Source organism: Nomascus leucogenys, chromosome 19 (assembly GCF_006542625.1).
Source record: "Nomascus leucogenys isolate Asia chromosome 19, Asia_NLE_v1, whole genome shotgun sequence".
In the NCBI taxonomy this organism is placed as follows: domain Eukaryota; kingdom Metazoa; phylum Chordata; class Mammalia; order Primates; family Hylobatidae; genus Nomascus; species Nomascus leucogenys.
The window spans coordinates 41,094,564-41,122,181 of NC_044399.1; the positions used below are offsets into that span (position 1 = coordinate 41,094,564).

The following is a 27,618-nucleotide window of genomic DNA, read 5'->3' on the forward strand; positions in this document are numbered from 1 at the left end:
AGAAGGTGGAGAGGGGAGGAAAATTTGTTTTTACTTTAGACATGTTTTTGGGTCCAGGAGTTAGTCTACTAGCTTATTGAGTACCTATTATATATTATGCATTATTAGGCACTGTGTGGGTGGAGGGAGAAGTTGGAGAGGGGGAGATAAAAAATTACCAAGACTTAGTTCCTAGATCCAAATATCTATTGGTAGGTGAAACAGTTGCATCTATTAATATATTAAGAATTTTTGCTCTTATGAAACTTAGTTTGAGGCCAATAGAGAGAATAGCTTTGTTATGTTTTAGGTGATTAGATAGTACTTTATTTAGAGTATTTAGAGATTCAACAGTTCTGGAGCACCTTAAACATTGAGAGTCTCACTGGCCACCATAGTGGAGTGAGAAAAGGTCTTTGCTTTGAGTTTGTGGTACAGCTGGCCATCTGTATCTGCATTCGTGGATACGGAACCTGCAGATATGGTGGGCCAACTTTTTCTATCACTGATTGGTTGAGTATCTGTAAATTTTGGTATCTGTGGGGGGTCCTCAGACCAATCCCCTGTGGATAGACAGCAAATTGTATGTGGATGCCTTTAAGAGTACTTGCTTTGGAGTAAAGCAGATTATTGGATTTGAATCTCAGATCTACAATTTATGAGCTGATGTGACCTTGGATGAATTATTTAACTTCTCTATACCTGGTATTCTCATTTATAAAAATGGTTTAATGGCAATATTGCATTGGGGTAATATGTGAATTATATACATAAATATATCTAAAAGCATTAACTTAGTGCCTGGCACAGGTAAGTAATCAATAAAGGTAAGTTATTACTATTATTATTACATTTGCCCTGGGGAGCTAGAACCCATAGGGGAAGGACTTGAAAACAGATAATAACATACAAATGATAATATATCAGTGAATATCATGGGAAGAGCTATATACTTTGGAGTGATAAAACAATCTCCATCAAATCCAAAACATGTTTTCATTACTCCCAAACCCCACTGCATAGTCTCAAGTGGGTGTCCGGATTACTCCAGACTTACAGTCTAAACCCACGAATTTCTTGGAATTCAGCACTTGAGATCCAAAAGTAAACAATAGATTGGGCAATGTCCTAGACAGAAAAGGCAGTTTTTGTGGCAGGGCCTGTTTTATACTTAAGTGATTACAAATTTTCCTTGACAGCCTGTAGTGGGAGTGGCTCTCTTGTGGAATTCCAAGGGAAATATTCTCTGGACAGTCCTTATTTGCCTTTAGGGTAGGCCACTACCTACATACTTTAATTTTAGAGAACCTGCTTCAGATTTTATTTTCCCCAGATGTCTGATGTCTAAAATCTTAACAGGCTATTTATTTTTGTGATTTTTTTTCTTCCCCAGCTGTAAGGCAAAAATCTCTTGTTGGGGGAGGAAAGTCAAGGTTCAATGCTTTGCTGGCCCACTCTTACTCTCCTCCTTACTGTAGTGAGGCTACTACCTGCATACCTCAACCCTTGAATCTAGACTGTTTTGCATGGGTCTCTGTTTCTTCTGGCTGTATCTGGTTCCTACTCTTGGTCGTAAATTCCTCCAGGGCAGGAATTATGTCAAAAGACTTTGTGGTATATTAGTTCACTTTTACCCTTACTACCTCTGCAATGATTTGAATGTCCCCTTCAAAATTCAAGTTGAAACTTGTCATTGTAATAGTTTGAAGAGGTGGGACCTTTAGGAAATGATTAGGTCATCAATGAGTTAATTCCATTATCACAGGAGGGTTAGTTATTTCCAGAGTCAATTGGGCTCACATGCCTCCCCCACCCCTACCCCAGTGTGATGCCCTCCATCATATTTTGACAAAACAATAATGCCCTCTGTCTTGGACTTCCCAGCCTTCAGAACTACAAGCCAAACAAATCTGTTTCTTTATAAATCTACCAGTCTATGGTATTTGGTTATAGCAGCAGAAAATTGACCAAGACAACCCCTTACCATAAACCTGTGTAGCAAATGCAACATCAAAAGTAGGTGAATAGTAAATAGTACATTATTGTTGTTGATTTCTATGATCTGGTTTTCTTCCCACAAACCTGAACGGTAAGGTGTTCTCTAGTATTTTTTCAGGACCATAAATCGTGAAGGAGACTGTGATTGTAGTAGATAATTCTAGGCCTTCTGGAACCATCACGAAAGGCAACATACAACTGTGCTAATTAAAAAGAAAAAAAAAATCCCTAAACAATCTCGGAAACTGATCTTTCGTGGCCAACAATCTCAGCTATAGAAGATTAGATTTACTAAATTTAGAAAGAGTCCTGTTTTTTTTTTTTTTTCCAATCACAAAAATTATCCAGTAAAATCTATGCTCACTTCGGGTAGATCTGCAACAAGGCGCGTTCACAGGTCATTTCAATAACTTGCTAGGCTCTTCAGTACTCAGAGTCCCTGGAAATAAGTCATTAGCAGTGGAAAGATGCTTTTTAGAATTTTCTAAAACAAATCCACGGGGTTTTGATTTGCTAAATTCGAATGTAGACCACAGCAGCCTTATTTCCCTACTTTTATAATCTAATTTATTTGGCTGTATCTGTGGGCTTAAGAGTTTAGTGTGCTTGGTAAAAAAACACATTTAAAAAAAAGTCATTTTTCATTTCTACGAACCAGCCCCACGCCGGCGCTCTCTCGGGATCCTCGCTCTAGCCCCGCCTCCGTCCAGCCTGGCTCCGCCCCGTCCCGGTAGCGCCGCGCCTTGGAGGTCTGTGGCTAACTTGGTCCGGAAGAAGCGAGGCGGACCTTCCGGCGTTTGAAAAACTTCCGGCGGGAACCGGAAGGTGCGGTGGCACACACGGAATCTCGGGTCTTCTGACGTGCCGGGCGGGAAGGTGAGCTGTGCGTGCGCCTTGGCGGTCGTCTTGCGGGTTCTCAAGAGCCCGGCGCCCGGGCTCCGGGATCTTTGAGGCCATTAAAAAAGTTCTGAGCGCGCATTTGGGCAATAACACCCCTTTTTTAAAAGTGAGAAGTTCATTACATTTTACTGTCAGCGGTCTCTCACAACCGACCACCCGAAAACCCCTCCTAGCTACCTCGTGACACCTCTTTTCAGCCGAATTGCTGCAGCTCTTAGCGCATAACAGACATAGAAAAGCCTGGGCAAACCTGTTTTTTTTTTTTTTTTTTTTTTGAGACGGAGTCTTGCTCTGTCGCCCAGGCTGGAGTGCAGTGGAGCGATCTCGGCTCACTGCAAGCTCCGCCTCCCAGATTCACGCCATTCTCCTGCCTCAGCCTCCCGAGTAGCTGGGACTACAGGCGCCCGCCACCACGCCCGGCTAATTTACCTGGATTGTTTTTATACCTAAAATTATCGGAGGTGGGAGACGAAGCATCCTTTTCACGGTCGTGGTGGCCCTGTCTGAATCAACTGCACCTTTTGTAGTGCGTCTGGCATCTAGGAGGCGCTCAGTAACCGGAGGAAAAGAATGAATTGAGAACTCTATAGGCAACGTTCCTCGAACGCCTCACGTGACATGTTATTAACATAATGTGTGTGGAATGGGAAACCAGACTAGTCTTGGTGTTCCAGGCACTGGGCTATAGGCCTTTGCCACATATCTTTCCTCTTTGAGTAAACTGTTTCACCTCATTGGGTCTCAGATTTCTGAATATAGCGGGACTATCTGATCCCAGGTTCTTTCAGCTCTAGTATTTTGTTTTTGTGACTTGGGAATCTGCTAATATTCAAGCACTCTTTTGGTCCTTCATGGAAACTTGTTTAGGTGCCTCTTAAGAAATTGTCCTCCTTTGTTCGCCTTCTTGAATTTAAATTTTTTTTTTTCCAATTTTAGTATTTGTTAGTGTGCACGTCCTTTTCCCCTTTCTCCTGATTTTCAGTCGTCCTAGTTTAGTGGCTGTTCCCTTAGTAACATCATAGCAACCTCCAAATTGTTGATTTGGAATATGCCCATGTACCCACGGTGATTAAGATAGTTTGAAAGGAGGGAAGAATCCCAAGTCACTGAAGAATAGGAATGTTCTTATGTGCCATCACTTCTTCAGAAAGAGATGAGTGCAATGTGTGGCATTGCCTAAGAGTGGTGGAAAATAAATATATTCCTCTGTAGAGACCATATTTTCACATATTATGTTCATTTCATAGTTGTAGGGCATCTGTTAATTGCTAGGCTCTATGATATGGAAGTGAATAAGGCACATATATTTCCTTCTTTCATGGTATTTACTCTCTTGACAGCAATGCAAGCAATAAACAAGCAAAATAAAAGAATAGTTACAGATTATGTTATAACTTACTGTGTACAGGAAGTAAATAGGCTCCTTTTAAAATATAATTGAGAAACCTATTTTAGGCCTGAAATGTTAAGATCTAAGGGATGCAAGGAGCCAGCCAATTGACAAGCAGGGGAAGAATACTCCAGGCAGAGAGAACCTGAAGTGGGAAAGAATGTTGTGACAAGAGCTGAGGAGCTCCAACAAGTAGTAAAGGTGGTTGGAAAGTTGAGCAGGGCTCAGTCCGACAGGGCCTTTTCAAAGGCCATCATAAAAATGTGGCTTGATTCTAAGTGAAGGATGGGGTGGAAAGTAATTCAGTGTTTCCAAAGCATATTCTAAATCATCTTGAGTTGATAAGTGGAGAACGAGTTGCAGGGGCAAGAGTGGAAGTAGGGAGGGCAGTTAAGAGGCGAGTGTAGTAGTTCAAGTGAGGGAGGTTGAGGACTAAAGGCTCACTGAAGACTGTGGAGATTCAAGACATTTTGGAGGAAGATCTTATGTGACTTACTAATAGTCTGGATATGGGAGATGAAAGAAAAAGATTTGCAACATTTTGACTTAGCAAATGGAACTTTGGAGGATGATAATATGTTCATTTTCTTGATTGTAGTGATGTGTATACATATGTCAAAACTTATCAAATTTGTACACTTTAAACATGTGCATGTATTGCATGTCAGTTATATGTCAATGAAGCTGTTAAATAATTTTCTGGCCAGGCGCCGTGGCTTACACTTGTAATCCAAGCACTTTGGGAGGCCAAGGCAGGCAGATCACCTGAGGTCAGGTCAGGAGTTCGAGACCAGCCTGGCCAACGTGATGAACCCCGTCTCTACCAAAAATACAAAAATTAGCTGGGTGTGGTGGTGCACGCCTGTAATCCCACTTACTCAGGAGGCTAAGGCAGGAGAATTGCTTGAACCCAGGAGGCGGAGGTTGCAGTGAGCTGAGATCACTCGAGGCTGGGTGACAGAGTGAGACTATCTCAAAAAAAAAAAAAAAAAAAAAAAATTTTTTTTTCAACGTTCTGGCTTAGCAAATAGGTGGGTGCCACTTATTGAGATGGGAAGGACTAGAATAGGAACAGGTTTTAGAGCAAGAAATGGTCATCAGGAGTTCCATTGTGGATGTGTTAACTGAACTGTGAGACATCTAAATAGTTTCAGAGACAGGCAGTTTGTTATGGAAATCTGAATGTTAAAGGCAAGATTTGGGATGGAGGGATTAGGATTGTTAAGTAGGTGACATCGGTATGTAAAACCATGGAGATGGATGAGGTTTTGGTAAATCTAACAAGTTTTATGACACAAAGTAAGAGGACATGGGAGTAGTGGAGATGGAGAAACAGGCCTCAAGAATATTGGTGTTTAAACTGGAGAATACATACTCCTGGGGGTGTACCTGTCGTAGGTAGTTTTAAAGACATAATTTCCAGGTCTTCAGCTTTTGTATGTATTCTTTCTAAATCTGATCTGCTTGAAATTGGCTTGTGTGTTCATGCAGATTCTGCTTTCCCACCTTTCCTTTTACATTCATATTTTTAACATTTGTGAAAAGAAATACTACAACTTATCTTTCCATGGTATATTGCTTTCAGGGTGCCTAATAAAGAGGCAGTTGGAAATATTTGATTTAGGGGAGCCTTCTTTAAGGATAATGGTTAAGCAAAAACATAAGCCTGCCAAGGGTTTGCCTGTCCCTATTTTAAACACATTTCTGTTAAGGCTGAAGTGTAGAAATAGAATTGGTATATGGTAGTCTGTGTGGGAATGTTCTGAATTCAGGCATACTGTAGAATGTGGTGGTAGGAGTGATTGTAAGGTGATCTGGGTGGGTTGTTTGATGGGAAGCTTAGCACCTTGAAGTTTTTACTCTTGGACTGGTTAGATTCTCCAGAGAAAAGCCTTCCCGTTCTCCTCCCTACAGGGCAGTATTTTGGGAACTTAGTGGCGGAAGACCAGGGTTCTCTGCCTTCAGCATTCAGTCTGTGTGGTTCCCATGCCCACAGTCTAGACTGTTTGATTAATACCTTCTCCAGAGAATAAACTTAATAGACTTTTTTCTGGGGCAGTTGCCTAATAGCGTGAACTGAGGTAGGACACCTAGAGATATTCCTTTGTCAGTTTATACACAGCCCTAACCCCTTTCACCTTTAATTCCAAAGGTATCAGCTACTGCTTCATGTGAATTTTTTTTTTAGAATACTGCAGGGTAAATTGGTTTGGCTCTCAAATCCTCCCACTACTGGCTTGGGATTTTAATTTTTATGTGTTGCAATCTGTTAGTCTTTTTGGTTTTGGAATTCTGAGGAGTCATGTTTAGGAAAACCTCCATTTCCCCATCTCCACTCAAGAGTATGAAAAGAATCACCTTTATTTCTTAATTCTTTTGTAGTTTTATTTTGTACATTTTAAACTATTAGTTATTGGGGAATAAATTTTTGTTAATGGTGTCGAGGTAGGAATTAAACTCCTTTTTTTCTTCTAGAGGAATAGCTAGTTGTCTCAATACCATTTATTGAATAATCCATTTTTGCCCTGCCCCGATTTGAAATGCCACCTTTGTCATACACTAACTTCCTCCGTTCTTATTTTGTTGTGGTAAGATACACATAATATAAAAATCACAATTACCTGTTCTTTCATGATCAATGTCTAAAAAATACTAATTTGAGAAAGGCTGATCTTTATAACCTAATATGCCAAAAAGAGAGTGAAGGGAAAGATGGAAGATTATCCTGTCTACTTCCTGCAGACTGCTTTCCTGTTGTTCTGTTGGTTCCCTCTGAGCACTATTTTGCCCAGTCATTGTGCACTTACTGGACTGAGTTGAGCTATAGCTGCTGTGAGAACATATTCCCTTTTGTGACAACCCCTTTAATATTTCCATGAGAGATTATTTTCTCTTCTAAGTGGATGTTAGAACCAGAGGCATTATAACATATGACTGGGTCAGAAACTTGTTTGAAGGGTTCCAAACATGTCAGAGTCTAGTGCAGTCCTTATGGTTTGATGGTTTTATGGCAATAATATCAGGCAGCCACTTATAAAGTCCTTTATTAATGAATTTTAACAGCTAATTAATCTTAACAGCTAAAGTAATTTTATTTACTTGCCTGTATTATGTGATGTCTCTGGTTATTTGTCTTAACTTTTTTTTACAGCTTGGCCTTCGAATTTGGTAAATAGTTTCTAGTCACATAGTGATTAATCATTTTATTTAAGTTTAATGAGCTTTTATTATAAGGGAATAATTATCTTGTTTTAAGAATAACCTGGCTGCTTACTCAGTCAATCAGCATCATTTATTTCATTGCCAACTTTGTAGAGAGACCTCTACTTTATTCATTAAGAATATATAGAATAGGCCGGGCACAGTGACTCATGCCTGTAATCCCAGCACTTTGGGAGGCCAAGGTGGGCGGATCACCTGAGGTCGGGAGTTCAAGACCAGCCTGACCAACATGGAGAAACGCTGTCTCTACTAAAAAATACAAAATTAGCCGGGTGTGGTGGCACATGCCTGTAATCCCAGCTACTGGGAAGGCTGAGGCAGGAGAATCGCTTGAACCCAGGAGACGGAGGTTGTGGTGAGCCAAGATCGCGCCATTGCACTCCAGCTTGGGCAGCAAGAGCGAAACTCTGTCTCAAAAAAAAAGAAAAACAGGAAAAAAATGTTTCTGTCTTCGAGGTATAGTTTAATAAAGGACTTTATAAGTGGCTGCCTGATACTATTACCATAAAATAACACAGAATACTTAAGCACACAATTCTTAAAAAAATGAAGCACACAATTTTCCTATAGGTGTCACCCTGTAGGAGTTTATATTTTTCAAAAGATGGCCCATACTCTTAAGAGTTTTAAACCATTGGAAGGCCATTAGCTACTCTTTTTTTTTTTTTTTTTTTTTTTTGGAGACCGAGTCTCACTCTGTTGCCCAGGCTGGAGTGCAGTTATGCAATCTCAGCCCACTGCAACCTCCACCTCCTGGGTTCAAGTGATCCTTCTGCCTCAGCCTCCCCAGTAGCTGGGATTTCAGGCGCCCACCACCACGCCTGGCTAATTTTTCTATTTGTAGTAGAGACTGAGTTTCACCATGTTGGCCAGGCTGGTCCCGAACTCCTGACTTCAGGTGATCCACCCTCCTTGGCCTCCCAAAGTGCTGCGATTACAGGCATGAGCCATGGTGCCCAGCCAGCTACTCTTTTAATTGGCAGCTACATAGCAGGGGAAACTGGTGTTTGGGCTTGTGAATAAACATCATTGTTTTTGTTTTTTTCCCATGAAGTGTTAGTTTTGAATGACCCATTACTTGTAGCCAAATAAAGTGATCAGAATATTCAAGTGTTGCTGATTTTATGTTCTGTTTTTTCTAGATGTCATCATTGCCAAGAAGAGCAAAAGTACAGGTCCAGGGTGTGGTACCAAAAGATGAATTTTCTTCATTCTCTGAGTTGTAAGCATACTGGTTTAATATGTGGGTAGGGAAATGATGAATATTTTAATAAGGAGTAATGCATTCTGTCATTTTCTAACTCCTTAAGTGATGTGGGTGAAAAAACTTTTTTTATTCATTCATGCAACAAGTATTTGTTGAACTCATGCTGTGTTCCAGGTTCTGTCTAGTGTTGCCAACAAAGTATGGAAAGGAGAGAGAAAGTAACCAACTGAATATATAACATAATATTTACACTAGAATGTAAGCTCCATGAGAGCACAGAGTTTTATATATTGCTTTAGAGCAGGATTTTTCAACCTCTGCACTACTGACATTGTGTGCAAGATAATTCTTTGTTGTGGGGGCTATCTTGTAGGATTTTTAGCAGCATCCTTGGCCTCTACCCACTGGATGCCAATACCTTCCTGCTCAGTTATAACAATTAAAAATGTCTCTAGACACTGCTAGATATCCCTAGTTGAGAATTTCTGCTTTAGAGTCATATTAGGTGCTCTGAAGATATTTGTTAAGTAAATGACTGATAATATTTATAGTAATAAGTACTATAAAGAAAAATAAAACAGGGCAGGGGGTAGAGAGCATAGTGAGTGGTTGCAGTCGGGCGTTTTGGATAGAGTAGTCAGAAAGTTATTTCGGAAGACGTGGCAAGAGATCTAGATGAGATTTGGGGGTGCAGCTTGCAAAGATCTTGTGGATGGGTGTTCCAAATAGAGAAAGCAGCAAGTGCAAAGACCCTGAGGCAGGAATAAGTTTGGTGTGTTCAGGGAACAGCAAGAAGACCAGTGTGGCCAGTCTAGAGACGTGAGGCAGAGAGTAGTAAGAAATGAGATTGTAGTGAGTAGGATCTGGATCTGATAGGCTTAGATCCTTCTCCTTAGTCCCTTTGACTTCTCTTCTCACCAACCTCTAAACGTTGGAATCCCTCAAGGCTTAATTCTAAGCCCTCCCCACTCCCCCACCCCACCTCCCCTGTCCCCTCCCCGTTGGTAGCTGATCTTGTCTTATGGCTCAGTATAAAAATCTCAATTTTATACAGTATCTCCAACTTGATCTTCCCTGATATTAGAATTTTATTTGAAGTGGGTTGGGAGGCCACTGGAGGGTTTTGGGTTGGGATGTTACATGACCTGGTTTATATTTGTAAAATATTCTGGTTTCTTGGTGGAGAATAGACTATAGGGGGCAAAACTGGAAGTAGGGGAAATGAGTTAAGGAGATTATTGTAGAAGCATAGGATTCTAGACTTGAAAGTGATGAGAAATGGTCTAATTTGGGATATATTTTGAAGGTAGAGTGGACAGGACATGGGGGTGGATTGGATTTGGGGTATGAAAGAATGACAGACATTTTGGAAAGACTGGAAGAGGAACAGGTGTGAGAGTGGTGGAATCAGGAATTCAGTTTTGGACTTGGTAAGTTTGATGCGATTGCTGGACATTCAGGTGAAAGTGGATATACAAGTCTTGAGCTCAAGGCGAGAAGGTCAAGTTGGAGATACTATATAAAATTGAGATTCCCAGCTGGGTATGGTGGCTCACACCTGTAATCCCAGTGCTTTGGGAGGCCACGTCGAGCTGATCACTTGAGGCCAGGAGTTCGAGACTAGCCTGGCCATCATAGTGAAACCCATCTCTACTAAAAATACAAAAATTAGCCAGGCATGGTGGCACGTGCCTATAATCTCAGCTGCTTGGGAGACTGAACATGAGAATCACTTGATCCCAGGAGGTGGAGGTTGCAGTGAACTGAGATCACGTCACTGCATTCCAGCCTGGGCGACAGAGGGAGACTCTGTCTCTAAATAAATAAATAAAAATAAAACATAGATTCCTGTATTGAGAAAATATAAGATTACCTGGCAAGAGAGCATAGAGGGAGGAGGGGGCTGAGGACTAAGCCTCGAGGGATTCCAACATTTAGAGGTTAGGGAGAAGAGGAGTCAAAGGGGCTAAAGAGAAGCTGCCAAGAAGTAGTATGAAAACCAAGGGGTGGGGTTCCTGTATGTAAGGGATATGCTCTAAGGGGTGAGTGCCAGATGCTCCTGAGAGCTCAAGTGATTGGGAAGGAGAGTTGACTAGCTGCCTTGGAACTATTTCATGTATAACACAACGGTATCTGTGCTTGTGTTTTGTTCATAATAACTAAAGGGCCTTTAATCTTGGTGATATTCCTTTGTGAAATAGGGTTAGTCAGTAATCCTGGTGGATAGGTGATGAGACTAAGGAGGGAATAAGTCATCCTGCTCAGTTTGATGATAGTATGAGGAGTGGAACCCTAGTTTTCTAGTTCATTGGTTTTCTAATTACAGTTTCTTTCAGTTCCACTGCTGTTATGTTATTCTGATTATTCCTGTTTTTTGTTTGATTGTTTGTTTTTGCTTGCCAGGCTTAGTGGCACCTCTGAAGAGAACACCAATAGTTTGACCTATCATAATTATTCTCTTCTAGAGCATAATTTAGCTAAGAAGTCATCCAGTCAGGTTTTTGCCCCCAGGAAGAACTTAACATTAAAAAACCCAGACTTCCAGTCCTAGATCCCTGAGGAATCGCCACAGACTTCCACAATGGAATTGAACAATGAGAACTCATGGACACAGGAAGGGGAACATCACATTCCAGGGACTGTTGTGGGGAGGGGGGAGGGACAGCATTAGGAGATATACCTAATGCTAAATGACAAGTTAATGGGTGCAGGAAATCATCATGGCACATGGATACATATGTAACAAACCTGCACATTGTGTACATGTACCCTAAAACCTAAAGTATAATAAAACAAACAAACAAACAAACAAACAAAAAAAACCCAGACTTCCCTATTCACTCATCTCAGTAAAGGAAGTCTCACTGATAGTGACCTTTTACATTAGAGTAGAAATGGAATTAACTGGGTTGGCAGGAGCATGATGGTCCTTTAACAGAGTTCCCATGGCTGCTTTTTCTCTGCTCTTGCTGTGAGTTTGATTCTTCGTTGTTAGAAAAGTACTATAGTCACACCTGATCCAATCTAATCAGGAAAGAAATCCATTCTGTAAAAGGAAAAAAGGGTTAATTAAAGCAGTTGGAAGGGTCTTGGTGCTGGCTTTTAATGTAATTTAGGGTGTTTCCTAGAGCCATTTCTCAATCCTTTCATTGATTTGAATAACTTAATACAATTTAAATGAATTTGATTAGTAGTTGGGAACTTATTTAAGTGCTTTTCACTGTTAAAATTGAAAAGCTCACATTGACTATAGTTTGACATGACCCAGTAAATTACTTAAGGTAATAAATGATTTTCTATGTCTTGAATGAATGTGTGTATGTGTTTGTCAGTTAGGTGAGAAGAGAATGGAGAGACAGAGCTGTGATTTACAGCATACTGGGGTATTTTTATACTGGTCTGTCATCAACTCTGTTGGTTCAATTCTTAGCAAAAACTGTTCACAGCCTGTACTCAATCACTCCATTTTATATTAAACACCTCCTACTTTATCATTTTTTCAAGAATCATGCATCTCTTTTTTACCTTTGACATTTGCTTTAATTTTTCCTGGAGATTATTCTGTTGATTTACTTCTAGATCATCTGCCTCTGAAGAAGATGACAAGGAAGATAGTGCCTGGGAGCCCCAGAAGAAAGTTCCCAGAAGCCGTAAACAGCCCCCTCCCAAGGAATCCAAACCAAAGAGGATGCCTCGGGTGAAGAAGAATGCCCCACAGATCAGTGATGGCTCAGAAGTCGTTGTTGTTAAGGAGGAGCTGGTAGGTGCTATAGCTGGATAGAGGGAACTCTGTAGTGTCTTCCTGATTGGTGATGTTACTTTCTTACTCTACAGAGTAGGACAAGGCATGTAAATGACAAAAACTGCCAGCAATGGCATCCCATACCATGGGTCTTAATTTTTGGGTCTGTACTGTATTTCTTTGTCTATTCCCTTTTCCCTCTCCTAGGAGTTGGTCTCGGTGTGGTAGTGCTGGTAATGATGGTGGCATTAGCAAATAGTTGAGTGCTTATCATTAGCCAGGCAATGTGCTCAACATTTCATTTAAATGATCTTACTTAATCTTTATAACAACCATTGAGGCAAGTGCTTTTATGCTGATTTTATAGGTGAGAAAGCTGAAGAAAGATGTTAAGTGACTTGCTCACGGTGTACAGATAGTAAGTGATGGAACTGGGTTTCTAAGTTAGGAACATGATTTTTGTCAACATTTTGGAAACAGATATATCTCTCTTGGGTGTTTTTACATCAGTTGTGTTCACAAGAGAGATAAATACAACCAGAGTGCTGGTTTAATATTTAATAGTTTAAAATAATAATCTTAAGGACTTGAAATTCTTACGGCAAGCATTTTGTTCTCCTTGGAGGCTAATCTGAATAGGGAATTAAGTAGTAATCAGAAATTTACTTGATGAGCATGGACTCAGAATAGAATGATGAGATAAATCCATTCATTTGAGTTTACTGAATGTCCATTGTGGTCTAGGCACTATGCTTGTCACAATGACAGTTGAATGTTTTAATAGCTTGAAGCTAAGACAGTGGCTGACAACACCCTTTATGATTGACACTTTCTTTAGATATGTCAATTCATTTGATTAGGTTATCAACTCTTTTAGGCCTGGGAGTTATTTTATCTTTATATCTCTGTTCTGATCCCTTCTATTTTGGGCAAAAAATTTAATACTCAGAGGGCTGTCTAATGTTCATTATTTTCAAGTTCAGATGGTGGTAGTGGTAGATTGGCATTGGGGTGGAGGTGCTCTTTATTGTAGTTCTAAATGTTTTTAATAGTGATTCTGGAAAAAATACTTGATAGAAGAGAAGATAGAATTTTGACTGAAATTTAATTTGGGAATTGTTCATATTTGTGCCATCTGCATCATTTAGGTAATGGAGAACAGACACCTTAGGGGTAGGGTCTTTATCTTATTTACACTATCCCCAGTGCCAAGATGGGTGCCAAGTCTCATTTCTTCACACTTGAGCTGTCACTTGGATTGGGGGGCAGTGGCAGTGCAGAGTGTAGTCCCTAGACACCTGTGTGGGCTGCTGTGCGGACTCTTGTTAAAGAAAAATGCCTGACATTAGCCTCCTGTCACTCTGTGTTCTATCCTCTACTATTCAACAGAAATTGGTGGCATGTGTACCCTGTTGAGTTGTATGAGTGAATGAGTGTTACTTTTCTGTCTGCTAAGTGGTTGACTTTGATAGCAAGTTTTAATCTTGGTTTTCTGGCATGTGTAGACCTATCCTTCACTCATTTTTAAAAATTAAACTGGTTATTTCTAAATAGTTGACATGCAATGGCAAGAAATAATAGAGGAATTCCATGTACTCTTTATCCATTTTTTCCCGAATGGTAGCATCTTGCAAATCTATAGTAAGATGTCACAACCAAGATACTGACATTGATAAAATCCACTGATCTTATTTAGATTTCTCCAGTTTTACTTGTATTCATTCATGTGTATGTATATGTATGTACTTGGTTCTGTGCAATTTTATCACACATGTAGGTTTGTGTATCTGCCATGACAGAACAGTTCCATCACCACAAAGATGCCTAGTGTTGCCCTTTTATAGCCACACCCACCTCCCCCCATCATCTCTGACCCTTGCCAACCTCTAATCTGTTCAGGAATGTTATATAAATGTATTCATATAGTATGTAACTTTGAGATTGGCTTTTTTCCCCGTTCAACATAATTTTCTTGAGATTCTTCCAAGTTATTGTGTGTATCAATAATTTGTTCACTTTTATTTGTGAGTAATATTCCCAGGAAATTGCTTTTTGTCTTCTAATTCTCATATGTTCTCTTTGTGGTTTGATAGAATAGCTCTGTGGCTATTGCTGATACTGCTTTGGAAGACAGAAAAAATAAATTGGATACTGTACAGACTCTGAAAACAGCCAAGACAAAACAGAAATGTGCAGCGCAGCCACATGCAGTTCGAAGGACTAAAAAGCTGAAAGTTGATGCAGAAACCAGCAAAGCCAGCAACTTGGAGGGTGAGAGTAATAGTTCAGAGACACCATCCACAAGCACTGTGTGGGGAGGTACATGCAAGAAGGAAGAGAATGACGATGACTTTACATTTGGTCAGTCCCCTTTAAAGAAAATCAAGACTGAAACATGTCCTCAGGGGCAGCCTGTCAAGTTTCCAGCAAATGCCAATAATATTAAAGAGGAGGTGGAAATGAATTGGGACATAGTACAGGTATGTGCAGCCTTTTTCTGTCACTTTGGTTGTTTTGAGTGCTTTCTTTTTGACTAGCATAGGGGTTGTACTGTCTAAGGGAAGGACTGGGGGTTTTCAATTCTCTCTTCAGTTTTGCCAGTGATTTCTGGAGGCTTTCCCACTTGTTACTTTCTTGGGTACACTGTTTTGTGTTGTAGCTAATCATCAGTTCTTCAGCTAAGATGTGTGGCCTCTCTTGGCCTTTGCCATGGTGTTTTAGTGAACATACACTATATAGACAGATTGTACCAACTGGTTGGGCCTCCACAGGTTCATTGTTAAGTTTTTGCTTTGAACTTGGACTGTATTTTCCTATAAAAGCAGTGTAGGTGATTAGGTCACTGGCTGTTCATACATCTATTTAACCCTTAGTATAATGTTGTAATGTACTACAACAAGGCCTAGCGATTTTTGAAAGGAAATTCTATAAGAATTCCAACTTGAGATGCCAGAATTATATGTCTTACTACAGGGGAAATCAGATTTCTCCCAGTTTTTTTGGCTGGCTTTGGGGACAGTATTGGAGACCCCAAAGAGAGTTTAGTAGCTAGTGAGAGTAGCTAGTGAGCTTTTGTCTGTCCCAGCACATTCTGGGACCATTTTAGACTTAATTATGGTAGTGCCTCTCAGGGTAGATTGGGGTGACTTCCCTCCCTGTTATCTGTCCCATGTGATTCTGTTGTGTACTCTTTCCCTTGCTGTGATTGTGGCTGTAGAGCCGAGGGCCTCTGCTGGATCCTGATTCCACTTCTCAATCTGGGACTGCCTGTGTGTCACAAATGTCTTTGTACCCATGGTGCCTTTTCTATTACCTATGAGTAAAATGTAATTTTTTTTTTTTTGAGATGGAGTCTTGCTCTGTCGCCCAGGCTAGAATGCAGTGGTGCGATCTCAGCTCACTGCCAACTCCACCTCCCGGGTTCATGCCATTCTCCTGCCTCACCCTCCCGAGTAGCTGGGACTACAGGTGCCCACCACCACGCCTGGCTAATTTTTCGTATTTTTAGTAGAGACAGGGTTTCACCGTGTTAGCCAGGATGGTCTCGATCTGCCTGCCTTGTGATCCGCCCGCCTCAGCCTCACAAAGTGCTGGGATTACAGGCATGAGCCACCACGCCTGGCCTGTCACTGGTAATTTTTAATCATGATTTTTCTTCTCTCTGGTGCACTAAGGAATAGAATGTTGCTTTACAGCTTTTCCTCTTACCCTTGTTCCTGAATGAATAGTACAAGGTATCTTGGAAAAACAGAGCATAATTAGGCTCCTTTCTATGCCTTCTTTTTCTGTGTTCATTTAGACCTAGAAGTCAGCTTTTTTTTTTTTTTGAGACAGAGTCTCGCTCTGTCGCCCAGGCTGGAGCGCATTGGTGCGATCTCGGCTCACTGCAAGCTCGAAGGCAGCATTTTAAAAATGTGGTCCATGGACTACCTGCATCAGATTCACCCTGAAGCCTTTCTTAAAGTTCTTGGTTCCAGACCAGGCCTACAGAGGCAGGTGGACATGTACCACTTCTCTTCTCTTTTCCTTTTCTAACACTTTTTAAGCTTATTTCCATTGTTGACGTAGATCCACCTCTGGTAGTTGACAGTGTGCAGGAGGAAGTTAAGAAGTTTTAGACTGTGAAGTCTCTGGTCTTTGAGACTTGGTAATAAGTTATTCATAGTAAAGAGCTGCTTATTCTATGACTCTGCTTCCCACCCTGTGTTACAGGGCAAGAGATGTAGAAAATGGCCCTGCCTTAGCCTTTTGTCTCTAGGTTACAAGTATATAAGCTCTTTATAATGAGCTTAAGTAGAAAAGAGTTTTTCACCAAGGACATAGGGACCTTTCAAAGAACAAAAGGGACAGAATGTGGTCAAGTCTCCCATAGGACTTGAACCAGAAATTGGAAACTGTGAGGACTCAGAGAAGATGCTGTTAGTTTTCTCACTATCTGGTGTCTTATAATCACCAGTTTCTGCTGCTTCTCTGAGTTATTGTTTTCTCAGCAGATAAGATTTTCTTGCTTCTTTACAGAGGATAGAAAATGACAGCTCCCTAGTTTATTTGCCATTAGTTTTATTAGTTACATAGACTGACCAGCTACTTCTGTATTCAAGTTCCAATTTTTTTTTTTTTTCATGAGACAGAGTCTCTTACTCTGTCACCCAGGCTGAAGTACAGTGGCGCGATCTTGGCTCACTGCAACCCCCACCTCCCAGGTTCAAGCGATTCTCCTGCCTCAGCCTCCTGAGTAGCTGGAACCACAGGCATGTGCCGCCACGCCTGGCTCATTTTTTGTATTTTTAGTATAGACGGGGTTTCACCATGTTAGCCAGAATGGTCTCAGTCTTCTGACCTGGTGATCCTCCCACCTCGTTCTCCCAAAGTGCACGGATTGTAGGTGTGAGCCACCGCACCCAGCCTCCAGTTCCAAATTTTAAGAAGAAAGTCTGATTGGCTGAATTTGGGTCAGGTATCTATCTCTGGTCCAGTGCCTGGGGTGCTGAGGCCTCATTGTATTTTAGAAACATGGCTGCCAGGGCTCCACCTCTGTGTGTGTGTGTGTGTTGGGGTTGTGGGGGGGCATTCTCTGAGAAAAGGAGGGCATCAGGGTTCAGCTTTAGAATGTAAATTTTTAAATCTAGGTGATGATTAGCCACTGTTGACAAAGATTTACTTAGGTTTCTTTTACCATAATACCTTAAGGTGTTGGTTTACAGATCTTTAATTGACAAGGTATAGTAATACTTACCATTTATTTATAGATGACTTGTTATGAGCTCGGCTCTGTACTAGGCACTTTACATTTGTTTAATACATTATCATGATGGATTAGTAGATGCAATGGGTTATCAAAAAATCTTTTATGGATAGGAGTAGAATAGACAAAACAGTTTTGTTTGTTCAGAAAAACCATCTTAAAGTTAAAAATTACTGAGAAATTACTGAGAATTGACTCAAAAGTATTTGTAGAATTTAGTTTCTAGTTTGCATCATTTCTCTAATAGGTATAACTAAAGTTGATTTCAGAGCTTTGAGAGAAGAAAATTTGTTCTGTAATTTGTTAACCTAGACTTTTAATGTTTTGTTAGGGATGAATATCTGGGTTCACTAATGAGTTCTGTAATGTCACTAAAATAGCAGCTAAACAAAGCCTTTTGGAAAATACATTCCAAGAGAAAGGCAAGATTACTTGCTGAGTAGAATGAGGAGGGACAAGTATATGATGAGCGATAGGTGCCCAGCTGCCAGAAGATGAGTGACAAAGGAAAAGCAAAGAAAGAAAAGTTTTATTTGTAAACTAGTAGCAGTAATGTCCTTTGTTGTATTGTGGGAATAGTGACTTGGAAGCAAGTTGTCTCATTTAAAGGCACAAGAACTGTTTTATGGCCTTTTGCCCTCTTAGAAAATATTTTGAAAATTATAGGCATACTAGATTTTCCTTTTAATTCCAAGCAATTTTTTTTTTCCACTTCATTTTTTGAAGTGAATTTTGACAGCTGAAAGCCTGTTCTCTGAGAATCTGGGCACTCCTTGCCTGTGAGTTGGGAAGTGGTTTTTGGGATGCTGCCACCTTTGCTGAGCAATCCGATGGCAATTATTAAGCTCAGCATTTTCCTGGTGGGTTTAGGGAAATTGCCTGGGAAACTATTACGTGTGAATTTACATGTTTGGGTTCTTTTTATTTAACCAGTTGCAATTATCCTTCCTTAATTTTAACTTGAATTTTACAGACAATTCTTGTGGTATATGTGGATTTCCTTTCCTATACTTTTAAAATTTCTCTGTAAACAGGAGAAACTTTGTGGGAGAGAAAGTAATTTTGTCTTAAAACTGTATTCCTGCTTGTAAACATGGTTGAGAACAGGGGTAGATGTTGGAAAAAGAGGGAACCGACAAGAATGAGAGTCAAGTAATACCAAGCCAGAAAATCAGAAAAGTCTTGAACATTTGGATAAGGATCAGACTCAACAAAATACCTGTAACATGCATATTATTTGCCACAAAATGTATGTCTAGATTCTTTGGGGAAATCCTGAATAGTTATCTAGTTAGCAAGGAATGGTTAATGAAACTTAATTGTATAGAAATTAAGTATTACTAGTTGAACATGTGGAAATGTCATTTATATATTTCCTTCATTTTGTGTGCTATTCCCCATGGCCTTGGCCACAGTGATAACTTGGTCCTCTGTTTTTTTCTGTTCAAGGTGTATTTCTCAAGTCTGAAAACTACAGATTTTTTCAGGAACATCACTGTCTTGTTTGGAGAGGCAGAACTATATACTCAACACTTGATTTAGTTTTAGGCTTGTCAAAAGGACAAAATTACAAGTTTAGTTTAAAGATCTCTGTTGGGTTTATGATTCTAGAATCAAGCAACACTTCATTTCATAAAATAGGATAAGTGTTCTAATGAATTGAGCAGGGGGGTTGGTTTTATAGATAGGACTAATGAAAGCAGAAACAACAGAAAGTGGATTACTTTCCTTGTAAGGTGGAGAGAAGGAGACAGAAAAATAGAAAAATAACAGATAAAATGAAGTTACTTCAGTCTTTTTGTATAAGGATTAAAGTAGAGGGAACTTTATTATCATGCCTATTGAAGATTGAAACTGGCCTGTTTGATAAATTGGCTGTTACCATTCTTTAGATTTCTTGGAAAGTCAGATAACAACTTTGTTTTAGTTTGGTGACTAAAACTTTAGCCAGGGTGAGTCCATTTTGATTTTTAGTCTACTGTTTCATAAATTGGCTGTTATCATTCTTTAGATTTCTTGGAAAGTCAGATAACAACTTTGTTTTAGTTTGGTGACTAAAACTTTAGCCAGGGTGAGTCCATTTTGATTTTTAGTCTGTGGAACATAGGGTCTATCGGGGCCTACTGCAGGAGCTTCATCCAAAACAGTGGCCTTCTGTAATGTTTTAACAGACATTATACATGAATGTATTTTGTTTCTGTTTCCTGATCAGGGGTTGGGGATCACCAGGTCTTTTGATAGAAGCAACCTACTCCTTTTCAGCCCTTTCTCCCAAACTGCAAATGTGTGATTGAGACCAGAAACTAGTTTTTGTTGAAGTTATTTTGCAAATATGTTATGGATACCATGAACTATAAGAATTTGAACAAGTGACTAGCTACAGACAATTTTGGAGAAAATTAAACTGCTCCAAAGGTGGTGGTTGTCCAGTTTCTTTTGGGAGTGGTGAGTGTAGGGGAGTTGAGCAGTCATGTGTAATATCTTAGTAAAGTTTGCTAAACAGGGAGAAAAGGCAAACAAAACCTTTTTTATTAGCTATTTTCCCTTTGTTGGAAGAGATTGTGTGGGATTATGTGGGTGAAGAAAGCTATGGGATGACAAAATTGAGGAAAGAAGTGAGACAAAAAGTGGTCAACATTTCTGAGTTATGTATCTCAGTGCAATTCTGTGTATAAATGCGGAACCACTTATTAGGTTTAACCTATTTGTCCAGGAGAAATTAAATAAGAGAAATTATATTGGTACTTTTTGTTAATATAATTTAGTTGGTAGTATTTATTATGGTCTTTTTAAAAAACAACTTTTTTTTGAAGTATAACATACAGAATATTGTACATAAATGTACAGCTCAGAGATGTTCAAAAGCGTAACCATGTAACACGCTTCCAGAACATTACCAACATCTCAAAATCCCCCTTTATACTATTTTCCAATTCCTCCTTCCCTCTCATACAACCACTCTTCTGATTTCTAACAGCATAGATTGGTTTTTCCTTTTGCAATCTGTAAGAAAACATGTGTGTAGTAGAATAAGTGATACAGTGAAATAACTAGGTAAGGGTAAGGAGAACTGCAGAAATCAACAGCTTTTCAGAGGGGAGGTGGCCAGTTACTGGTTTGGGAGTGATTTAGAATAGAAAATTCTCTCAATTCCACTCATTAGAGAGTCATTTAACTTAGATGTTCTTTTAAAATGCAGATGCTGCCTGGATGATTAAGGCTATAGTTTATTTGCTTGATGCCAAGATGTTTTCTTTTTAACTGAGGAAATAGGAATTTCCTTTCGGAGGAGTAAATCTCAGGACACTTTGGGAAAAAGCATTTCCTTGGAGGTTTTAGAGAGAGGGCAGTTTAAGCCATCAGATCTCATGAGACTCATTATCCTGAGACCAGCATAGGGGAAACCGCCCCCCATAATTCATTACTTCCACTTGGTCATGCCCTTGACACATGAGGATTATGCCTGAGGAATCATCTTGCTTGGCATATAAATTGAATTTTTGAAGAGGTTATATAGCTTGTGGAATTTTGGGCAGTTTACTTTTTTGGCTCTCAGTTTTTGCATTTGTAAAATGAGAACAATAAAGTACCTTTCTCATACAGTTTAAATGAGTTTATGTTGACTGTGTAAAAGTGTTTGGAACATAATAGACTCTATAGAGGAATTAGCCTAAAACAACAGTCAAAATAAGTGCCTCTGTCTTAGAGGTACAAAAAATTCTTGAGAGTGCCTTTTTCCCCCCTTACTCTCATTCCTATCTGCCAGTTAATTTTTAAAAAATATAAAAGTAATAAATGTGAATCGCTTATAAGTGAAAACTATAGTAGTTCTTTGCCCCACCCCTTCCCAACTCTAAGACTTGCTCCGTTTTTAGCTCTTTTAGTTGTTTCTTTGTTGTTTGCCTAATTTTTCTAAAGCACACATTATTAAACCCCCACCTCAGAGTTTCTGATTGAGTGGCTTTTGGGTGGGACCCAAGAATTTGCATTTTTTACAAGTTCTCAGATGATGCTTATGCTGCTGGTTTGGGGACCACACATTGTAAACCACTGCTGTAGTTCATAGATCTCATCAACTCTTGAAAAAGAGGGTTGACTCAACAGCTGAAACCAAACAATGAGTGGATCCGTTGTTGAATGGCTTTGTTACCAGTGGAAGGTATCCGAGTTACTGATGTCAAATATGTAAGGGTCTGCAGCAACCGCAGTTTTTGCCTCCTCCTCCTCCGAATTCGACTGAGGGGCATAAGGCAAGAGAGACCAAGGCAAACTTCAGAGTAGGAGTGGAAGTTTGTTTAAAAGGCTTTAGAACAGGAAAGAAAGGAAAGGAACGTATGCTCGGAAAAGACCCAAGCAGGCACTGAGGTCAAGTGTGGTGTTTAACTTTGATCCTAGGACTTTATAGGCCGGCCCCTTTCCCATGATTCTTTGCTTAGAGTGGGCTGCCCGCATGTGCAGTGCCCTCCTTATGCTTGGGAGGTGAGTATGTGGTGTGTGTTTAGGAAGTTGTACATAGCCCATCTGAGGCTTTCTTTGCTTCTCTGGTGGTGTGTCCCTGTGTATTAGTCTGTTTTCATGCTGCTGACAAAGACATACCCAAGACTGGGAAGAAAAAGTGGTTTAATTGGACTTACAGTTCCACATGGCTGGGGAGGCCTCAGAATCATGGTGGGAGGCAAAAGGCACTTCTTACATGGCGGCAGCAAGAGAAAATGAGGAAGAAGCAAAAGTGGAAACCCCTGATAAACCCATCAGATCTGGTGAGACTTATTCACTATCACAAGAATAGCACAGGAGAGACTGGCCCCCATGATTCAGTTACCTCCCCCTGGGTCCCTCCTACAACACGTGGGAATTCTGGGAGATGCAATTCAAGTTGAGATTTGGGTGGGGACACAGCCAAACCATATCATGCTGGAAGGTCATACTTCACCATTTTGTCTCTCGGTGTGCATGTCCAGGAAGTTGCTTCTCCCTGGTGTCTGCGTTCAGTTAACACTTTAGTGTAATAAGTATGGACCATCAGGAAATGGCCTCTTCCTGGGGCTGGCTGCCAATTTATCACTTTTAGAGAGGCAATGTGATAATTGCAGAACCATCACCCAACATTCCTAGTTGGGGAGGGGGGCTCTCCTGCCATGCTTATGCTTGTCTACCTATAACAGCTTCATATTGAGTATAGGATATCAAGTTCAAACTCTATAGAATTCACCATGTAGCCTCATCCACCTTTCTATTTCTCACCTGATCTTCACACTCCTTGTACATGTAATGTGCAGTGGGTTCACTTTGCCCACTGCCTACACAGAGCCTATTTATCAAGACAAGGGAATTGCAGTAGAGAAAGAGTAATTCACACAGACCCAGCTGTGTGGAAAACCGGAGTTTTAGTATTACTCAAATCAGTCTCCCTGAAAACTTGGGAATTGGAGTTTTTAAGATAATTTGGTGGATAGGGGGCCAGTGAGTCAGGAGTGCTGATTGGTCAGGTCAGAGATGAAATCATAGGGAGTCAAAGCTGTCCTCTTCTGCTGAGTCAGTTCCTGGGTGGGGGCCGTAAGACCAGATGAACTCGGTTATCAATCTGGGTGTTGCCAGCTGATCCATATAGTACAGGGTCTGCAAAATATCTCAAGCACTGGTCTTAGGTTTTACAATGAGAATGTTATCCCCAGGAGCTATTTGGGGATTTTTAAAATCCTGAAGCCTCCAGCTGCATGACTCCTGTATTTGTCCATTTTCACACTGCTATGAAGACGTACCTGAGACTGGGTAATTTATAAAGGAAGGAGGGGTTTTTTTTTGTTTTGTTTTGTTTTTGAGAGTTTCACTGTTGTTGCCCAGGCTGGAGTGCAGTGTTGCAATCTCAGCTTACTGCAACCTCTGCCTCCCGGGTTCAAGTGATTCTCCTGTCTCAGCCTCCTGAGTAGCTGGGATTACAGGCACATACCACCATGCCCAGCTAGTTTTTGTGTTTTTAGTAGAAATGGGGTTTCATTATATTGGTCAGGCCAGTCTCAAACTCCTGACCTCAGGTGATCCGCACACCTCGGCCTCCCAAAGTGCTGGGATTACAGGTGTGAGCCACCGCACCTGGCCAGGGAAGAGGTTTAATTGACTTACAGTACAGCATGGCTGGGGAGACCTCAGGAGACTTACAATCATGGCGGAAGGGGAAGCAAACACATCCTTCTTCACATGGTGGCAGGGAAAAGAAGTGCAAGTAGGGGAAATGCCAGACACTTACAAAACCATTATATCTTGTAAGACTCATTAATTATCATGAAAACAGCATGGGGAAAACCACCCCTGTGATTCAGTTACCTCCACCCGGTTCTGCCCTTGACACATGGGGTTTATGGGGATTACAATTCAAGGTGAGATTTGGGTGGGGACAGAGAGCCGAACCATATCAACTCCTGAACCATAATTTCTACTCTTGTGGCTAATTTGTTAGTCCTACAAAGGCAGTCTAGTCCCCAGGCAGGAAGGGGGTTTGTTTTGCAAAAATGCTGTTATTGTCTTTGTTTCAAAGCTAAACTGTAAACTAAGTTCCTCCCCAAGTTAGTTCAGCCTACGCCTAGGAATGGATAAGGACAGCTTGGAGGTTAGGAACAAGATGGAATTGGTTAGGTCAGATCTCTTTCGCTGTAATAATTTTCTCAGTTAAGATTTTTGCAAAGGCAGTTTTATACATTTCAGCATTACTGAACTTTTAGCAATTTAAAAAATGTGCAGTGGTTTCTCATCAGAGGCTTTTGATGTTATTCTCTGTTCCTGGAATTCCTGCCTCCGCATTTAGCTGCCTGGAAGTACCTTCATTCTCTTGTTGCTTTTCCATTGCTGCAGAATTCGATGTTTCCACCCTTCCTGTGGTCTTAAAACAATGTATATACACTTCTGTCAGAGTGTGAACCATACTGTATGTTGACTATTTACATGTCTGTCTGCTTTTGTTAGCTTGTTAGCTCCTTGAGAAGAGGCACTTGATTTTTTTTACATCTTGATTATCATTGGCTTAGTATGGTTATTGGCATATAATATGAGCTAAAATAAATGTTCAACTGAATCAATATAGAAAACATTTGGTGATTTGGAGTCCCCAAAATGAAGACTGCTTTTATGTGGTTTTGTTAGCCTTAATTTCAAGGATCAAATTTGCATAAGCAGCACTGTACACTCCCATAACATACATGATGCCATATGGATTTGTTAGGACCTATTACCATCCAGGGTCTGGAGTCTTAGCTGTCTTACATTTCTTTTATTCAACAATAGCTGAGCTGTTGGGTAGTGGGAGCCCATGGATTGCTCTAACAATCACACAGTTCCAAAATGATGAGCATTCCTGTCATTTCCACCTGTCATCTCTGTCTTTCAGAATCTTGCCTATCTTTCAAGGGTCAACCAAAATGCTATTCCTGCAGCAGGCCTCCCTTGATTACCTCAGGGAGATCTTTTCTCTTCTTTAAAAACATGGTACCACTTACTGCCTGGCACATGCTTTTTTATTTTTACTTGTTTGCATTAATATTTTATCTTCCCTTCTAGATTGCTAACTTCTTCATGAGCAGCCTCGTGAAGGCCTCTCAAGAGGAAAGTGGTTAGACCTTTACCTGTAGGTAGCTAAAAGTCATTGGAGCTTAAGTTCAAACAAAAGAAGAAAATAAGGGGCTTGATTATATTTGTATTTTAGAAATATCTGTAGTAATGCAGATGGGGTGGGTGGGAGGCATAGACAACAATAAAAACCTACTATGGGTTCAGATAAAAGATGCTATTAGTGGAAATAGAGCTTGAGGCGGGAGGGAACAGGCATTTTAGAAGTTCTGTTTGCCTCCTTGGTGACAGAGTAGATGGATGTGATAGAGAATATACAGTGATGCTTAGGCCATTGATTAGAATGCTTTTGATTACAATAAAAGAAAACTGTCTCAAACTAGTTTAAGCAATAAAGGAGATTATTGACCTATGTAACAGGAAAATTTCGTTCAGTTCACTGAAACAATCTACTATTCTCTTAGCACCACCATCCTCATAACAATAAAATGGCTACCACTTTGAATTTCTACCTCTACAAACTGTATTTCTTCAGAGGAAGTTCCAGCCCAAATCTTAACTTCATGCTGATTGGGCTAATCTCTCTGGCCAGGGCAATGCAGCACTCAGGCTGTTAATTCTGAAAACAGCTGGTTACTTGAGCCACATGCTGCGGAGCTGGAGTTAGGGTCAAGTGCTGTCAAGCCACATAGCTGCTATATAATGGAGAGAGGTGGCCACAATATTATGGGAGATAACCACAGTATCCCCTGAGGTTTCTGTGGTAGATGACATGATGTGGACTGGAATAGGAAACAGGAAAAGGTACAGGTTTGAGGGAGAAAATATAAATGAGTTGATTTTGTGAGGGTCAAGGAAGATAACAAGCAACAGGAGTATTTCTAAAGAGGGAGGAGCCTCATGAAGGCCTCTTAAGAGCAAAGTAACTGGGCTTGTTCTAGGAACTGAGAGAAGGCTATTGGGCTGGCATCTAATGATCTAGGGAAAGACTGGATAAGATGAGGTGGGAGAGAGGCTTCTGTCTTTTGGGTCATGGTAAGGAGTTTGGATTCCAAATGCAATGGGAAATCAGTGACAGGTCAACATCGGTATACATTTTGAAAATAACATTCTTGTTGCTTTGTGTATACTGGAGTAGATGAGACCTAGAGTGGATGCAGGGAGAACAGGTAAAAGCTATTTCATTAGTTCAGGCTAGAACTAGACTGGGGTGTGGGGCAGAAGAAATGAAGAACAGTGACAGAGTAAGGAAATATTTTGCAGTTCAAGTTGACTGGTTCTTAAGATGGATTGGATTTAAGAGTTGAAGGAGTTGGAAGAGTTAGACTCTTAGTTTTCTGGGTTGAATTGCCATTTGAATAGCATAATATGGGTAAAAGTAGAGGAGAAATAAGTTTGAGAAGAAGATAACTTTGGAGATGCAAGGTTTGAGATGCCCATTAGATTTCCAAGAGAATATGTCAAAATAGTTAGCTAAATGAGTCTGGAGCTCATGTGGAAGAGAGTCAGGGATAGAAATGTGAAATTGGCATTCTTATCAGAATTGGCATTAATCCGTCAGAATGGGTGATAAGATGTAGACTTCAGAATTTAATATGCCCCGAGAATGAGATATTCTCTATAGTCTCTGGAGTTTAGCCATTTATTTCATATGTAGTCTTGAAATTCAGTCTGTTATGTATCTGGACTTGATTTTGATAATCAGTTGATTATGATAATTCTTTAATAAATTTTCCCTGTTTTTTACCCCAGTTTCTGTCAGATCTTGGGCATTCAGAGTTGAAATAATAATAAAATGTACTCCTTTTGTTCTTTACTTTGAAAGAGCTGCTTAGGTTTTGGGAAGCTACTAAAATTGGATTTTATTCTTTCTCTTTTCCAGGCTGACTTTTGTAAACTTTTCTGTTTAACTGTACATTTTGCTAAAACCTATAGACTTAAAAATAATTAAGTATTTAAATGATTAATAAATCATCTTTTAATATTGTAAATAATATTAGTATTTTAATATAATTAACATCAATTTTAATATGTATTTAAAATAATAATTTTAAATATTTTAATATTTATATTTTAAAATAATTAAATATTTAAATACCAATGATTTTAAATAAATAATATTTTAAAACAAATATTTTAAAAAATAATTAATTGCCTGATGTGGTGGTTCATGCCAGTAATCCCAGCACTTTTGGAGGCTGAGACGGGAGGATTGCTTGAGCCCAGGTATTTGAGACCAGCTTGGGCAACATAATAAGACCTCATTTCCACTAATAAAAAAAAAAAAACTCAGCCAGGTATGATGGCGTGGCTTGTAGTCCCAGCTATTTGGAGGCTGAGGCTGGAGGATCACTTAAGCCTGCGAGTTCAAGGTT

General features: G+C 40.0%; 1 protein-coding gene across 1 annotated transcript in view; it reads left to right on the forward strand.

The window, feature by feature from the left end:
* Nucleotides 1-2,782: 2,782 nt before the first annotated feature.
* SRBD1 (S1 RNA binding domain 1) overlaps nucleotides 2,783-27,618 on the forward strand; it is a 225,995-nt gene continuing 201,159 nt past the window's right edge. The window contains exons 1-4 of the mRNA XM_030800181.1: nucleotides 2,783-2,853; nucleotides 8,632-8,711; nucleotides 12,276-12,456; nucleotides 14,532-14,918. Of these exons, the coding sequence (XP_030656041.1) occupies nucleotides 8,632-8,711; nucleotides 12,276-12,456; nucleotides 14,532-14,918 (648 nt within the window). The 5' untranslated portion in view covers nucleotides 2,783-2,853. The remainder of the gene's footprint in view (nucleotides 2,854-8,631; nucleotides 8,712-12,275; nucleotides 12,457-14,531; nucleotides 14,919-27,618) is intronic.